Raw genomic sequence first — 17,818 nt, 5'->3', positions numbered from 1 at the left:
GTGCCGTGCCGGCCTTAATAGGTGCTCGCTAACAGCACTTGCCCCTACAGTCTGTCAAGACTATACGGGGGATCTTTGTCTTTGTCTCGCGTAACAGATTTAACGACGCAAAGGTTATGCTCGCAAGCCGTAGAAAGTCACGACTCACATTGTGTGTTGGATGCGTGTCATGTGACTACATGTGCAATGCACCTCCGATTCGCACGGTTGGCTGTGTACGGTGCGAAAGAATTTCAACATACTTCCAGGCTTGCCAACACCACCATCTCGGAAGAGCTGAAGGTGCAGCCGTATTATTGTTGTTCAGGCCGTCAACCCAAGAATTGTTGAAAATGTGGCCGACCTAACAGTCAATAGGGACACAAAAACAACCGTCGACCGATTTAATCCTCATTAGTACTGATCAGTGCTCTACAATGATCAATACAATGCTGCCTTTATGCCTCTTGACGATGGGATACCCCCATTTGCACTTACCCAAATAAAACAATGCCAATCTAACAATCTTAATTTGAAGCTTTCGTGACTGCCAGGAATCCATACTCTTTGGTTCTTTCTGTAAAGTCACGTAGGTAGAAAAACAATAGATCACGACGTTTCGATGGCAAAACAAGCGACCGTCTTCAGGTGAGACAATCAGACTGCCGTGGACGAGACATCATTATTTTTTCTACGAGACATCATTACTTTTTTCTACCGACGTGACTTTACCGAAAGAACCAAAGGGTACAATCCAACACTTTGTGTCGATGCAGTGTGATGTCAACATGACATGACATGCACCTCCCCCCCACCACCACCCTTTGCCAACACACAAATAGTCCAGTGGTTCTCAACCTTTGTTGGCTACTCTACCCCATTGTTGAATTTTGTTTCAACCGAGTAACCCCTTGCCTGACCCAATATGGTTCTAAGAAATAAATGTCTGAAAAATGAACGTTGATATTTTAACTAATTGTCCATTCTGTGATGTGTCCTAACTAGCTGGTAACTGCAAGCAAATAAAACATGTCAATGGACTCTCTGCATGCATGGCATGCACGGCGTAATTTCTTCTCGCTCGCTGGTTACTCTTGGAAGCCCACATGGTTTACCATTTAAATTTAAACGTTATCGTTGTTATTTTATATTGGCAGATTCATACATGATTATTCGCCAATCACTTTCACGTATGATATAATGTCACATTTATAGATTAACTTACGTACTCCTAGGGGTCTGAGATCCACTTCACTATCCAATGTGAGCTATGGCCAAACAAACCCCCATGTGTGCAGAGGCCTTCAACCAGGAGTAAATTGTCAGGGCGGTAAGAGTAATGTCATCATTGTAGAACTGGCTTTCTTACTTGTTCAATGATTACCTGTTAGAAGATTAATTTCATAACAATGATCAACAGTAACATTACCACGCTTTACTCTTGCTCTTTCAGTTGACGCTGACCTACAGTGAGACATGTCCACTGGAAACGTGAATGATGGGCCGACGACTGAAGATCCGGAGATTCGAGCTCAGAAATACCTGGAGAAGCATGGCATAGCACACGTGATGCGTGTGCGTTTACATGTGTGTGTCTGTCAGTGTGCATTGTGTCAATAAAAGTGCATGTGTGGGAGAACGGCAAATATCTTAACCGGTTATGGGCCTCCTTGAGGTCGATGTGGCCTTAAATGAGTACCTGGTGTGGTGTGTTAACATCAGCGCTGGGGAGACAACGATGGGCAGGCGCCCCCTCGTGTGTCATGCCAGACTTCATAAGTGCTCGCTAACAGCTCTTGCCCCAACAGTCTGTTAAAGGCTATACGGAGATCTTTGCATTATGTGGCGTGAGGGAGGGAGAAATTGTGCAGTATACTCTTAGTTTTTTCGGTAAAGTCACGTAGGTAAAACATTAAATTAAAATTAATAAAAATAAAACAATATTAATTTTAATTTCAATTTTTTACCTACGTGACTTTACCGAAAGAACTAAGAGTATGAATCCTTGCAGTCACGAAAGCTTCAAATCTAAAATTGTGCAGTGGTGTAGAAGTCCATGCAACGAAGCTGTTATTCCTGTGACCTGGGTTCGATGCTCAGTCATCCACAAACGAGTGGTGAAATGGTATCTGAATGTGGCCTGGGCCTCCCCTAAGTGAACTTGACGATAAACAAGTACCTGGCATGGTGTGAAAACTTCAGTACTGGGGATACAATGGTGACTGAGCATGGTACTGGTTACACCAATTCCTCATGGCATGCCTGCCCAAATAGGTCCTCAATAATAGCATCTGCCCCAATAATTTATGATACTAAACTCGGTTGGTTTATATATTGCATATCTGTAGACCGTGTGTGTATATGAATGTGTGTGTGTGCATATATACACACACAGGCCATGACTGAGCGTCTAGTCAACGAGAGACCAGATGACCCTTTGGAGCATCTAGCAAAACAGGTGCATATTCCTATCCTGCTCCCCTATCAACATTTGCATTCATTGTTATGCAACTTTTGTAGCAGACTTATGACCTGCAGGAAATCAAACCAATTCCACAATTGCTTATTCATGGAACACCCTTCCAAATACAGAGCACGTATTAATTACTGTATTCATGCTTCTTTTACAGTTGGAGAAAATGATTGAAGAGAAAAATCGAGGAAAGACCTAGCTGACATCACAGCGCTAAACTTCACCACATTTACATCATCACCATTATTACCACCACCAGCATAATCACAACATCATCATCATCAACATTGCTGTCCTTGCCATTGTCCACGCTCTATTCACTGTGGCTTGAGGACTGCTCCATCTCCTCGAGAGTGTATCATTCCTCCGCACGAGGCTCCTGGAACAGCCTTCAGACTCGGTGATGCTTTTCTGAATTAATTACTGTTATTTATTTTTTATTCAGTCAGTCGTTCCTTCATGGCAATTAAATGACCGACATAATACTGCGTGTGTTTCCACGGTTGTGCTGTATTCCTCTCCAATGTACAGCAAGATGTTTGCTCCACGTGCCTTCTGAAGCTCCCACCCAGCATGCAGATATCGTTGTATCCACTCTATCAATTTTCCAAACCTTATTTACCCAAACAACACATTTAAATAATACCGCAAATTAGAAAGCCAGTTTGTGTCCTAAATGTACTTGTACAAAAATAAATGTTTCATGTTATATATTGGTTATTGGTGGGATAAGGGATTTATAGTGACATTCAGTATTACCTCGTGTCAGCTTGGCTAGTTTGTTTCAATGGCACGGATAGTGCTCGTGTCAGCTTGGTTAGTTTGGTTCAGTGGCAGGGATAGTGCTCGTGTCAGCTTGGTTAGTTTGGTTCAGTGGCAGGGATAGTGCTCGTGTCAGCTTGGTTAGTTTGGTTCAGTGGCACGGATAGAACTCGTGTCAGCTTAGTTAGTTTGGTTCAGTGGCACAGATAGTGCTCGTGTCAGCTTAGTTAGTTTGGTTCAGTGGCACGGATAGAACTCGTGTCAGCTTGGCTAGTTTGGTTCAGTGGCACAGATAGTGCTCGTGTCAGCTTGGTTAGTTTGGTTCAGTGGCACGGATAGAACTCGTGTCAGCTTGGTTAGTTTGTTTCAATGGCACGGATAGTGCTCGTGTCAGCTTGGCTAGTTTGTTTCAATGGCACGGATAGTGCTCGTGTCAGCTTAGTTAGTTTGGTTCAGTGGGAGGGATAGAACTCGTGTCAGCTTGGTTAGTTTGGTTCAGTGGGAGTGATAGAACTCGTGTCAGCTTGGTTAGTTTGGTTCAGTGGCACGGATAGTGCTCGTGTCAGCTTGGTTAGTTTGGGTCAGTGGCACGGATAGAACTCGTGTCAGCTTGGTTAATTTGGTTCAGTGGGAGTGATAGAACTCGTGTCAGCTTAGTTAGTTTGGTTCAGTGGGAGGGATAGAACTCGTGTCAGCTTGGTTAGTTTGGTTCAGTGGCACGGATAGTGCTCGTGTCAGCTTGGTTAGTTTGGTTCAGTGGCACGGATAGAACTCGTGTCAGCTTGGTTAGTTTGGTTCAGTGGGAGGGATAGAACTCGTGTCAGCTTGGTTAGTTTGGTTCAGTGGCACAGATAGTGCTCATGTCAGCTTGGTTAGTTTGGTTCAGTGGCACGGATAGTGCTCGTGTCAGCTTAGTTAGTTTGGGTCAGTGGGAGGGATAGAACTCGTGTCAGCTTGGTTAGTTTGGTTCAGTGGCACGGATAGTGCTCGTGTCAGCTTAGTTAGTTTGGGTCAGTGGGAGGGATAGTGCTCGTGTCAGCTTAGTTAGTTTGGGTCAGTGGGAGGGATAGAACTCGTGTCAGCTTGGTTAGTTTGGTTCAGTGGCACAGATAGTGCTCGTGTCAGCTTGGTTAGTTTGGGTCAGTGGGAGGGATAGAACTCGTGTCAGCTTGGTTAGTTTGGTTCAGTGGCACGGATAGTGCTCGTGTCAGCTTAGTTAGTTTGGGTCAGTGGGAGGGATAGAACTCGTGTCAGCTTGGTTAGTTTGGTTCAGTGGCACGGATAGAACTCGTGTCAGCTTGGTTAGTTTGGTTCAGTGGCACAGATAGTGCTCATGTCAGCTTGGTTAGTTTGGTTCAATGGCAGGGATATAACTCGTGTCAGCTTGGCTAGTTTGGTTCAGTGGGAGGGATAGAACTCGTGTCAGCTTGGTTGATAATTATCGTCGGGTTGGTTATCGTAAGGGTTGATTGGCGAGTTTACATGACCCCCTCCCCCCGAGTTGTCAGCCCCTCCCCTTTTCAACGCTGGGTCATTTCGAGCGCTGCTGCTGCTGCTCGCTTCAAACTCGTGCGCTCCAGTGCCTCTCGTGCTGCTGCTGCTCTCCCCCGCGCTGCCCTTCCTCGTACTCCCCGTGCTGCCCTTCCCCGTGCTGCTCTCCCCCGCGCTGCCCTTCCTCGTACTCCCCGTACTGCTCTCCCCCGTACTGCTCTCCCCCGCGCTGCCCTTCCTCGTACTCCCCGTGCTGCTCTCCCCTGTGCGGCTCTCCCCCGCGCTGCCCTTCCGTGGATTTGGGGAGACGATGGGCAGCGGAAGCTCCGCGCTCGGCACGCGCTCCATTTACCTGGACCTGGACGGGCGCGTGCAGCAGGTACGGGGGTGCACAGGTGTGCTTGTACAGGTGTACTTGTACAGGTGCGCTTGTACAGGTGTGCTTGTACAGGTGTGCTTGTACAGGTGTACTTGTACAGGTGTGTGCATGTACAGGTGTGCTTGTACAGGTGTGTGCTTGTACAGGTGTGCTTGTACAGGTGTGCTTGTACAGGTGTACTTGTACAGGTGTGTGCATGTACAGGTGTGCTTGTACAGGTGTGTGCTTGTACAGGTGTGCTTGTACAGGTGCGCTTGTACAGGTGTGCTTGTACAGGTGCGCTTGTACAGGTGCGCTTGTACAGGTGTGTGTAGGTGTGGGGAGCGGTGGCGCAGTGGTCAGGGCTACGGACCCGGTCACCTTAGTTCCATTCCCGCTCACGGACAACACCGATGACGAATATCTGAACCAGTCCTGGGTCTCTACTAGTTTGACCCAGTTTTAATTTAGTAGTTTAACACGTTTTAGGCTTTCGCGACCAATATCATCCATAATAGAGGTTGTATGGGTTAGATCGCGTAAATATACAGATTGTAAATGTTGTGGCTTGGCTCTCCAACACACCGGTGTGCTGTACTAGGGACGAATTGGCACGTTCTGTTTAGGTGACAACTCTTACTAGCTGGCTGTGTCGGCTGGTGGCGGGTTTGAATTACACATTGATATATTTACGCGATCTAACCCCAAAAAAACCTCTATTGTGGACTTAATGTAATACTTGGTGCGGTGCGTGTAAACATCTGCATTGGGGAGACAAAGGCGGTCGGGCGTGGTGTTGACGACCCAAATACCTCGCGTGATGTTGCCGGCTATACGGGGGATCTTTTCAGATATATACAGGAGTGCGCAGGTGTGTGAAGTGTGCGAATAGACGCATGCACTCGTGGCGAGATGTTAACTACCTCGCCTGTTACACAGGAGGGCGTCGGTTCGATCCCGACCCTGACGCCTGCTGCTGTATATTTGGAGTTTGCGGTGTCTCTCTCATTATCATCACGGTGGCTAGGAGATGTTAACTACCCGCCTGGTCTACAGGAGGTCGTGGGTTCGATCCCGACCCTGACGCCTGCTGCTGTGTATTTGGAGTTTGCGGTGTCTCTCTCATCATCATCACGGTGACTAGGAGATGTTAACTACCTCGCCTGTTACACAGGAGGTCGTGGGTTCGATCCCTACCCTGACGCCTGCTGCTGTGAATTTGGAGTTTGCGGTGTCTCTCTCTCATTATCATCACGGTGGCTAGGAGATGTTAACTACCCCGCCTGGTCTTCATCTTCTTGGTTCTTTCGGTAAAGTCACGTAGAAGGGAAGTAATAAAATAATAAAAATAAAACATAATAAAATAAAATAATTCTCACGACGTTTCGGCTACAACGCAAGCAGCCGTCTTCAGGTGAAGAAAGCTTTAAATCGAAATTTACCCCGCCTGGTGTACAGGAGGTCGTGGGTTTGATCCAGACCCTGACGCCTGCTGCTGTGTATTTGGAGTTTGCGGTGTCTCTCTCTCCCCGTGGTCGCGTGCGGGAATTCACTCCACATTTATCAACACGCGTTTCGAGCATTTGGCTGCTGTTACTTGGGAAAATAAAAAATAGTTTCGTTTGTAAACGTGTGCGTGCGTATTCGTTTAGCGGGGAGCGGTGGTGTAGCGGTTAGCGCGTTGCGCTACAAACCCGGCGAACCGAGTTCGATTTCCACTCGCAGTCAACGCTTGTGACGATTATCTAAACCGGTCATGGGCCTCCACTAGGTGGACTCAGCCTCAAATGAGCACCTGGTGTGGGGTGTTAACATCACCACTGGGGAGACAAAGGCGGCCGGGCGTAGTGTTGGCCACCCACCCCCTCGTGTGCCGTGCCGGTATTCATATGTGCTCGCTAACAGCACTTGCCCCAACAGTCTGTTCAGGCTATACGCGGGGAATCTTTGTGTGTAAAGATACCGGTTATTGTTGTTGTTGAATGGCGGTGGTTGTTGTTGTTGTTGTGTCGAGATAAGGGGTAACCGGTAGTTTACCGGGTCGGAAAAGTCAGGAGCCGTTCCGAGTTAAATCTTAGCACGGGCACGCACGAACGTGCACGCGGCAAGGCGATCTAAATCACCGCGTGATCCACTTGCCCTCCCTTCTGAGTTAAAAGGTAAAGGTGCAACCGTGCAAGTGCCCGCTCAGGCCACTGCTGGCGGATGGGGCTTCCACTAGGGGTGGGGAACGTCCGGCCCGCGGGCCGCATGAGACCCGCGAAATCATTTGGTGTGGCCCTGCCAAGGCATTTGGTGTGGCCCTGCCAAGGCAACTGCAGGCGGGACTCGAAATTCAATAAATCTCTTGCTGCTACTCGCAGTTGCGAGTAGCAGCAACATCATCAATACTGGCTAACATCACACGCCTCGCCAAAGAAAAGCAGTTCCAGCCATCACATTAGGGGTGAGTTAATTAAATGTTTGACCAAATATAACGGGCTAATCTTTAAGTTGATCATTTTGTATGGCCGGCGAATTATGTTATAAATATCCAAATGGCCCTTGGCAGAAAAAAGGTTCCCCACCGCTGCACTCGAGGTGAGCTCCAGGGGGCTAATTTGCTCCATTCTTCCACGCTGGCCTTACGTATTGGCAGAGGTGGGCGTACCCACACTTTACCCCACCACACGATCGTGGTGAACCCGTTTATATCGCTGGGTGAACAGAGGCGGGGTGGACGGAGGGGTTGAAGAAGCTTGCCCCATTGCTTTAACTGCCGCGCCGGGAGATAGAACCGAACTTGCTCCCTCTTGGATGGCAAGTCAAGGTGCGCTCCGCCAGTAGACTGCGTCCCACGGCAGCTCCCTTCATTCCTCGCAGGTTTAAAATGTTTTCGTGGAAAACCGCGAACCGGTTTTCACCGGGTGTTTTTTTTTTCATGCGGTTATCGTTAATGCAACAACAAAAAGTTACACTTTTTGGTATTTATTTTCGTAACAGCCCCACGATACGCGTGCAGGGAAAGAAACACAATACGAACGCGTTCACACACGGCCTATAAATAGGCACAACTCGTTAGAAAAGACAGCGAGCAGGGGAGGGGGGACACACACAGGTGTGTTCAAAATGTTATGTCACATTTCCCAAGACGCCGAGCACCCAGGACGGGGGGGGGGGGGTGACTGCAGGTGGGGACGGGAGGGGGGTGAGCGGATCACGCGAGAAAGGTCGCAATGGGTCACGAGACGTATAATTGGACCCGGGACGCCAATTAATTTACTGAGACGGGGTTCAATATGGACAATGGGTCCCGTTAATTGCGCACTCCGCAGTACACACTGGCCCATGCTGGTGTGCGTGGCGATGATGAAGACCCACAGAGAGAGCCCGAGGATTATCATGTTCCCTTACGCTCGGGGCAGCCTCGTCCCAGTGGACATGGCAACGTTGAACCAACGTTGGGAATGTGGTTCTAAGCGCTGGACCAACGTTGGCTGAACGTTCCATTTTAGCTGGGGTAGTGTGAGAGGATGTTGGCTGGAGGGTGCTGAGCCTCACCTGCTGAAGGTTCAGCCATTTTATAACTTTACACCATTGGAACCTCATTTGCCAGTAAAAATATGATCATTGGTTTTTACCCTTCTATCTGGCAACAAAACTGACACCTTTTTACAAGGAGTCATGTTTGCATAGACCACAATGCAAACAAAAACATAACTCTGATAATGTGCATATTATCAGAGTTATGTTTTTTGTTTGCATTATGACTGCAGGTATTGTGGTCTATGCAAACATGACTCCTTGTAAAAAAAGGTGTCAGTTTTGTTGGCAGATAGAAGGGTAAAAAACAATTATCATTTTATAACTTCAAATAATCTAATCAAAATAATGGGCAAAATGCTAATAATATCACAATATAATGTTGGGCCTCGCAGAATTTCCTCATATCCAGTGAACATGCCAATGTTGGACCAACGTTGGGATTGTGATTGGAACCGTTGTCCCTGCGTTGGTCCAGCGTTGCGTGTTCTCTGGGTAGGAGGTAAACGCCAGATGAGAATGCACGATCGACAAGCAAATTGTACCGTTGCTCGTTCTCTTTGGCGTTCGACATTTGTTTCCAGTTTATTTTGCGTTCACGTTGTCGTGCGTCCCCTTCACCCCCGCCTTGAGGTTCTGTGTGTGTCCCCCACCCCGTTAAGCAAGGTCACACTACAGAGCTGCGTCAAGGTTTACCAAACTCCGGTCCCAACACAGTGCTACTTTCCGAGTTCAAATGCAAACAAATCGTTACACGCTGCACATACCTGATGCTTGGCAAACACATAGAATAGCTGGATAGAGGAGGCTAAACCTGCTGTGGACTTACTGACACTCGGTGCCAGTGGTGTCAAGATCAGCTGTTATGCAAGGGACACTTAGGGGACACAGGGCAGTTGGAAGCATCTACCCATCAGCAACAATGGGATGCAGAATAGTGACACTTAAAATAATGATCAGAGCTCCAGGTGGCTAAAATATGGGAAAGGTGGCACGGTGATGCATCTGCCAGTCATTTCAGTTAATGAACCCATGATAACACCTTGCATATTTAGTGATTTAAATATTTCACCTGGAAACTCCCTTGTTATGCAACTTATCGTTTACAAGGGTTTCCAAGCGGTCACTGATCAGTCCGATTACCTGCTGCCAATGAGCCTTCGAAAAATCAGATGGCTTTAAAGTGCACTCGACTGGCACAGACGTTATGGTGATGTAATCTCCACTTTCAGTATGTCGGTTATTATCGTGTCCCACGTGGCTTAGAGAACCACATGATGTAGGGAGCTCTCTAATTGAATCAGCACTCCGCGTGACGTGTTTAACACTTATCAGGCAAGTGCAGAATGTAACAATGTAATTTGTACTGGATTAAAATTGAGGTACTTTTTTATTTATTGGAAAGGCATTTTAAAAAAAAAATCTCTTCTTGCGTCACGTTCCGAGTCAAACTGTTCACATCGCTACACTGTCATTTGTCAGGGTTCAGTAACGTGCCGTGAGATTATTTTAAAAAATGTGCAGGGCAATGGTGAGGAGAGACGTTATTGCTGTGTGTGTGCAGGTGGTGTTCGGCTGTCGCTGCTCCACTGCACATCTCAATGACCTGGTCTGCGACTCAGCGGGAATCAACCGGTCCGGCTCCCCCTCCACCACCACCCTTCCACTCATCGACCCTGAATCGATTTATCGGTCCTGTAATTCTCAATCAATCTATTGTGATACAATATGTTTCCAAGATAAACCTGAGCAAGTGAAACGTATTTTACAAGTGTAGAGAAAAGTGTGATTTTTAGAAGAAGACACAACTTGAAAAATACTATATTGTAGAATAAATAAATCGATCAGGGTTTTTGCAATACGTTTTACAATCAATAACTTAAATGTGAAAAGTCAGTTTTTTGTAAAATAAACATCTATAACAGTGAAGGTAGGAGTTAGTGGAACTGCTTTGGAACCTCAACTCTGGATCCAGACTCCAGAGTGCTCCAGTGACCTCAGCTCCTGTTCGATCCTGAATCCATTGACCCCATCTCCGTTCAGCCTTCGGAGCACAACTTAGAACATTGACAAACTCTGCTCTGAATCTGGAGTCCAGCCAGCACTGTAAAGCACGAGGGAAAGTGAGGGCGGAACCTAGGTATGGGGTAGGTTGTGGTGAGCAATACGGAACTAGAACTGGGGTGGAGGAGGTTGTCGGGAAGAATGCAAGTGTTCTTGACGAACTTCCTCCAGCTGACTAACATTGATCACCACACACGACAGTTTTACTTTCTGGCAACGCAAGGAAGTGGGGGTTGTTTGGGAGATTTTGAAATAGTCACACAAAGATATTCATAAATACACACACAAATACACACAGACACATGCATATACATACAAAAATACATACGCACTGCCATATGTCCATACAAAGAGCAAATATCCTCACCATAGCCTTTATTTAAAAGACTGTTGGGGAAATTGCTGAAGCAAGCACCTATTTAACACCTGATGTCATATATACAGGATCTCCGCAATGGGGAAATTTCTACTTAACTCAAAATTACTTAGAGCGAACTAGAAAATCCCACAGACATAATGGTAAAATTAGGGGTTGCGTTCCTCGCCGACATTTATGGATAAAAATATGACGTGTACAAAAATGCATATGATCATGAGTTAACATACATTTTAAACAATTATAAATACAAATACTTAGATAAAGGATCACACACACATGCAAGCACAAACACTAACACGTACGCAGATAAGTATTTGTGCTCTGTATTATAGCTCAGAACACATTGATGTCATAAATTATCACATGTTAATGCGTTAATGAGTTTGATAACTCGTATCTTTAGAACTGCGTTTTGTGTTTAGTTTGTTGTCCTCCCCCCGCACCTCCTATGAGCACGGTTGGCTACGTACGGTGCGAAAGAAGTCCTACATACATACAATGCACATAACCACCGCTACTTTGAGCTGGTGCAGCTCATTTGCGGGTCCCTTGTGTGGGTGTGAGGACACCTTGCATCCACTTCCTGTCTCTATTTTCCCCGGCGATATCCCTTAGAGATTCATTATCTCATTTCGCAAGGGTGACCTGCCTCTCCTGGGTGCGTGTGGTCATCTAGGGAGGGTTATAATTATCTTTGGGCTGTGAGCACAGATGCCTCGCAATGGCTACCTACACAGAGGAGGAGCGTGCTGATGTCACAGGGTGTTTAACATGTGCTTTATATTTCGATTTAAAGTTTTCGTGACTACAGGGATTCATCTTCTTGGTTCTTTCGGTAAAGTCACGTAGAAGGGAAATAATCAAGTAATACAAATAATAACATAATAATAAATTCACGACGTGAGAATTATTTTATTATGTTTTATTTTTATTTATTTGATTATTTCCCTTCTACGTGACTTTACTGAAAGAACCAAGAAGATGTATTTATAACAAATGGTGCTATAATTTTATAGAATGATGAAGTGTACAATGTTAAGAATGTCCTATGGGAATGAATTACTGGCTCACTCAAGTGGGAGTCGAACAACCGATGGTGACCGGCTCAGTGGTGTAGGTGTGTAATGGTTAGTGGTGCGGTGTATGTGGTATTGTGTGTGTGTGTCTTTGTTGTTGTGTGAGAGTTGAGTAATGTGTGGTCTGGTGTACACAATGTCATGGCGTGGATGTATGTGCTGTGAGTGTGTCATTTAGTCTATTGTGTGCGATGTGTGTAATTCAGGCTGTGGTGTTTGTTGTGTGCGATCAGATGCACCCCTATCTCTCTCATTGACTCAAATGGAGCCACTGTTTCCTTGGATCCCGGCATGCCTTGCAACACCCACAGGTGTGACACATGTAAACACACACACACACACCATACACAAATACCACGAAACACACATGCGCACACACACATGCTCCACAAACAACAACACCCGCCATTCGCCACAAAGTGACAGTGACGTCACCACGTTGCCTGTGCCAGGCCAGGTGTACGTGAAGTGTCGAAGGCTTGATCACAGGAGGTCACGGGACAGACCACGGTGTCATGGGTTGATTAACTTCGATGACTGGAGGATGCACCAGCTGTGCCTCCTACATAAAACACACATGCACACACACACACCATGAGCACAAATACACACTCCACAAACACACACTCCGTCACACTCACTGCAACACATCTCATTCAACATTTTTGCTCGGGGCAGCAGTCCACCTATCACAACCACTGGTTTCCGCACCCACCCCCAGCCCAAAAACAAAACTAAGATTATGAGGATCACAATACAAAGAGATCGCGTGTCCATGCCTCTAGTCAATGCGGCGTTAGTAAGGTATGTGTTAGTGAGCATCTGTTGAGGTGGACATGACACACTCTGTGGACTGGTGTAGCCAGCGCCATGCGAAGCTTGTTTCAAAGCCAGTGCTGATAGTGACCACTCAACACAAGGCAATTATTTTAGATTGAGTTGATCCAAGGGGTTAACGCAGGTCAGATGTGGTTACCATTTACCCATTGATGGTGTACATCATGGCCATGAACCAAACCCATACCTTGACACTTCCACTTTTGCTACAATCATAGCACATCGGAATATATATTATTGGTTCTTTCGGTAAAGTCACGTAAAAGGGAAATAACAAACTAATACAAATATTAGAAAAAAAATCTTGCTGTGGATTTCACACCTGATGTTGATTGCTTGTGATGCAGTCGAAACGTCGTGAGAATTTTTTATTATTATTTTATATTTGTATTATTTTGTTATTTCCCTTCTACGTGACTTTACCGAAAGAACCAAGAATATGAATCCCTGCAGTCACGAAAGCTTTAAATCGAAACATCGGAATATGTTTACTGCTGAATTCGTTCACTTTCTTAAAATAAGTGGCCGGGCGGCTCAGGGGCTACAGCACCAGCACCAGCACCACCACCAGCACCACCAGCACCACCACCAGCACCAGCACCACCACTAGCACCACCAGCCCCACCACCAGCACCAGCACCACCACTAGCACCACCAGCACCACCACCAGCACCAGCACCACCACCAGCACCAGCACCAGCAGCACCACCACCAGCACCACCACCAGCACCATCACCAGCACCACCACCAGCACCACCAACAGCACCACTAGCACCACCAGCACCACCACCAGCACCACCACCAGCACCACCACCAGCACCACCACCAGCACCAGCACCACCAGCAGCACCAGCACCACCACCAGCAGCACCAGCACCACCACCACCAGCACCACCACCAGCACCACCACCAGCACCACCACCACCAGCACCAGCACTAGCACCAGCACCACCACTAGCACCACCACCAGCACCACTAGCACCAGCACCACCACCAGCACCACCACTAGCACCAGCACCAACAGCACCACTACTAGCACCAGCACCACCACCAGCACCACCACTAGCACCAGCACCACCACCAGCACTGCACCAGCACCGCACCAGCACCACCGAGGTCCTAGGTTTGAGTCTGGGTTTCAGCCACCAGAGATTACACCAGGTTCTCGAGTCGAGCAAGCTTAGAGTCTCAGCGTGGTCGGCAAAGCCGGCACAGAACACCTACAAATTAAATATCGTTCATCGCAGAATCTGTCTAAATTGCAGCCCTTAGAATACTAATTTAATGTTGGGTTGACTGCCTGTTTGGAATAATGTGTGGATTAAGAAAAGTCACTTGAAGGGACTTCAGAAATAGCTCTGTGAAATCGTTATTCATGGGCAGTTCTCTAATGCAGGATGATGAACCATCCTGTGAGAGTTCTAAATGGACAATCTGTTCCATGACACCACATGCACGAGTGGAATAAGATAAAATATATATATATCATCTTAATCCCCATCGAAGGCCGTACTCTCACGTGGTGTTGCTAAGCGGCCAAGTGCACTGTGCTCCGAGCACTCAATTGGCGATCAGAATGCCTTGCATTCAAATCTTGGTCAACAGTCAACACTTTCCCATCATCCCACTGGGGTCGATAAAATATATACCACTTTGTAGAGAGTCAAAATTAGTTCTCCGATGTAGTAACTGGCACCTGCCATAAGAATGTGGATTTTCTACCACTGCCTTAGGACTGCAATGTCACCCCTTTCTCGTTGGAGGTTGGAGCTGGGGGACGCTTTGACTTGCTGTTGATGATTGGTAGTGACTGGTTTGTGGTGAGTCTTTTCCGTGTGTGTGGGTTGCAGCACTCCGTACAAGATCATTCAAGTAGGAACACCGCAACTCTCACGTGAGCTCAGCGTACACCCGTACACAAGACAAATCCCCCTTATAGCCTTAACTGACTTTTTGGGGCAAGTGCTGTTAGCGAGCACCTATGTAAGGCTGGCACGGTACAAAATGGGGTGGGTGGCCATCACTGCTTTTGTCTCTCCAGTGGCAATGATTACACGCCGCACCAGGTACTCATTTGAAATTGAGTCGACATAGGGGAGGCCCAGGACTGGTTCAGATAGCCGTCACTGGTGTTGGCCGTGAGCAGGAATTGAACTCGGGTTGCTGGGTTTGTAACGCAGCGTGTTAACCGCTACGCAACCACTCCCCACACCCAAGCACATGCACAGATTTGGATCTTCACAATGTGTGGTTGTCTCTCAGTGAAATAGCATGAGGCTTTCCTGAGTCTGCCTTTCATTAGGTTTACTGGATTTACCATATAGCCTTATAGACCCTTGGGATAAGTGCTTTAGGCACACAAATATACACATACGCTATATCCATAAACATTTGCACTCATATATATGCACAAGATACACCTGTATACTCCTCGGCATGCACATTGAAAAACACGCGGGTAAATGGACATCTTTCGATTTAAAGCTTTCGTGACTGCAGGGATTCATCTTCTTGGTTATTTCGGTAAAGTCACGTAGAAGGGAAGTAATAAAATAATTAAAATACGTTGTGGCCGAAACGTCGTGAGAATTGTTTTTATTATGTTTTATTTTTATTATTTTATTACTTCCCTTCTACGTGACTTTACCGAAAGAACCAAGAAGATAAATGGACATCGTTTAGCTGCTCCGCTCCCGTCGCCCGATTGCACAGCGTTACACCCGCTTGACCGATGGTATCTTGTCAGGATGCGTACCTATCTATGTGTAGTAAGTATATGGAGGCTTGACGACAGGATCGGAGGCACACTTATTTATTACACCAACACAGTTATTTACAGGTCACTGGGCTACAGGGATTTCTCGACAGCTAACCCCTCTAACCTATACCAATTCCTCCACTACGGGACTCGGGGAGGCTATCTGTCCCAGCTTGGTTAAGCTGGGATCCCGGCTCCCTGAGTCACCAGACCAGCTTCGTCTGGGCTCTCGGGGCCACGCCACCGGCTTGCCCTGGTCGGCCCTTATAAGGACAGCGAGCCAGGGGAGCTCTGGGGCCTACACTAGCTGGTCTTCCGTCTTCTCTGGTTATAGCTGAGTCCCGACTCCCGAGCCTTTCGGCTCATCACCTTTTATAGGACTTGCCCCCAAGGGGGGGGGCCCGTGGGGGATACACATGCGGACGTCGGTGCGAGCGCCACCCTTGTGTACGGCCGTAACCCCGCCCCTTGTGTTTGTTGGCCATCCGTGGCCATGCATAATCACACCTCAACATTCGTAGACATGCGCAATTACACCTCTACATATGCATAACTCTAAAGACGCCTCGCTCTCCTTGGTCGTTACAGAGAGGGACACCATTCTACGAGACTGTCTCTCCCAGATGGCAGAGCAGATTGCCAGGTAGGCAGTGCGTGTGTGTGTGAGTACTTGCAGTACATCAATAACATTGTGATTAAGTGAGTGACTACTTTAAATGTTAATGATGTTCTAGATTCATAATCAACGTCTTTGGGTTTAGATCGCGTTATTTATAAATGTATCGTAACCCTCCACCACCCGACACGGCCAATCAGTAAAAAAGTGTCACGTTGACAAAAGACAAATTAGTTCACTGCTTTAGCCCACTGGTGTGTTGAAGCCACAACATTTACAATTTGAGTAGGGTTACGACACATTTATAAATAACGCGATCTAAACCCAAAAACGTTGATTATGAATAATATTGGTCGCGAAAGCCTACGTGTTAAACTGATGTTCTAGATGGACTAGAAAGTTGTAATTTGGCACTAAAGTAGTTGAGTATTTGCTTAGAACTATACAGATCAGGCAACCAACAGTTTAAATTTTGGTCTAGCAACAATTATGGCCCAGTGGTTGATTGGTTTCACCCAAGGGGCAGGGAGGGTCAGCCGAAATTTTTAAGTTGCTTTAAGTCTCTTGCTAAACACTTAAAAAGTTTACTCTCCTCATCTCGTATCACTGTGTTGTTAACATCATGATTATAATGACGACCATATTATCTCTGTCTATTCTGTTGTGTTATTCACAAGTGTCTTTGGACAGGATGAATAATTGTAGGAGACATTTAAAATTAGCTGGATGTTGGTGCGCAAATACTAAAAATGGCTATGCAAATTGCTCCGCAATTCGACTACCAAAATGGATATACATTTTATATTGCACCGTTTGTAAACCCTGCAAAACAAGCTCCATACGTCTTTGAAAGGTGACTGGAGCATTACAAGACCAAAGAAAAATAACTTGATATTGGATGTTGAATTCACACACTTGACTAAAACACCATGGGGTATCATTGACTAGACTAAGACTATGGCTAATGAACACATAATGCTGACTACATTAACACTGAGGTTTAATGACAGGTGGCTGAACCCCAGACTGGAACCCAGGATGTCAGTGCTCTTGACCCCTGAGCCACTCAGCCACCTCCTCCCCAACTTGGAATCTCTTAACCGCAGCTGCACGCAGCCAGATTATATTGACAAGAAAAGTGTGTGTGTCCTAATCTCAAAACTAAAGTTCATCTAAACTGTAACCTCGGTGTTCACCATTACCATCATACTGACTGTCACCCTGACCCCGACTATCACTGTGTCCCCAGCGCGTTCCGTATTCAGGAGCAGAGAACGGAGTTCTCCAGCCGAATTGCCATGCTAGAGAAACGCCTAGATGGTGAGGAACATCTCGATGTTGTACGACAGCGTGCGTGGTGGTGTCTTTGTTGTTGTGGGGGCCAAGTGCTATTCGAGAGCACCTATGAACGCCTGGCACGGTACACAAGGGGGTGGGTGGCCAGCACCATGCACTTGCCCCAACAGTTTGTTAAGGCTATACGGGGGGGTTTGTCTTTGCTGT

General features: G+C 46.8%; 1 protein-coding gene across 6 annotated transcripts in view; it reads left to right on the top strand.

Annotated features, from left to right (window-relative positions):
* The window catches only part of PDE9A (phosphodiesterase 9A), a 32,071-nt gene that overhangs the window by 517 nt on the left and 13,736 nt on the right, over window positions 1-17,818 (top strand). For 5 of the 6 annotated variants that reach the window (XM_061560406.1, XM_061560404.1, XM_061560403.1 and 2 more), the window contains exons 2-9: window positions 1,433-1,554; window positions 2,375-2,437; window positions 2,610-5,084; window positions 10,150-10,220; window positions 12,338-12,415; window positions 14,792-14,835; window positions 16,288-16,342; window positions 17,565-17,635. In XM_061560406.1, the coding sequence (XP_061416390.1) occupies window positions 5,016-5,084; window positions 10,150-10,220; window positions 12,338-12,415; window positions 14,792-14,835; window positions 16,288-16,342; window positions 17,565-17,635 (388 nt within the window). In that variant the 5' untranslated portion in view covers window positions 1,433-1,554; window positions 2,375-2,437; window positions 2,610-5,015. Of the gene's footprint in view, window positions 1-1,432; window positions 1,555-2,374; window positions 2,438-2,609; window positions 5,273-5,318; window positions 6,681-10,149; window positions 10,221-12,337; window positions 12,416-14,791; window positions 14,836-16,287; window positions 16,343-17,564; window positions 17,636-17,818 lie in introns of those variants that run through there. The other variant, XR_009755744.1, reaches the window with a different exon arrangement.

The sequence above is a fragment of the Lethenteron reissneri genome, chromosome 26, assembly GCF_015708825.2.
Source record: "Lethenteron reissneri isolate LAM-NWPU_2019-01 chromosome 26, ASM1570882v1, whole genome shotgun sequence".
In the NCBI taxonomy this organism is placed as follows: Eukaryota; Metazoa; Chordata; class Hyperoartia; order Petromyzontiformes; family Petromyzontidae; genus Lethenteron; species Lethenteron reissneri.
Note: the sequence above shows the minus strand (reverse complement) of the source record. Positions and strands in the feature narration are given on the sequence as shown.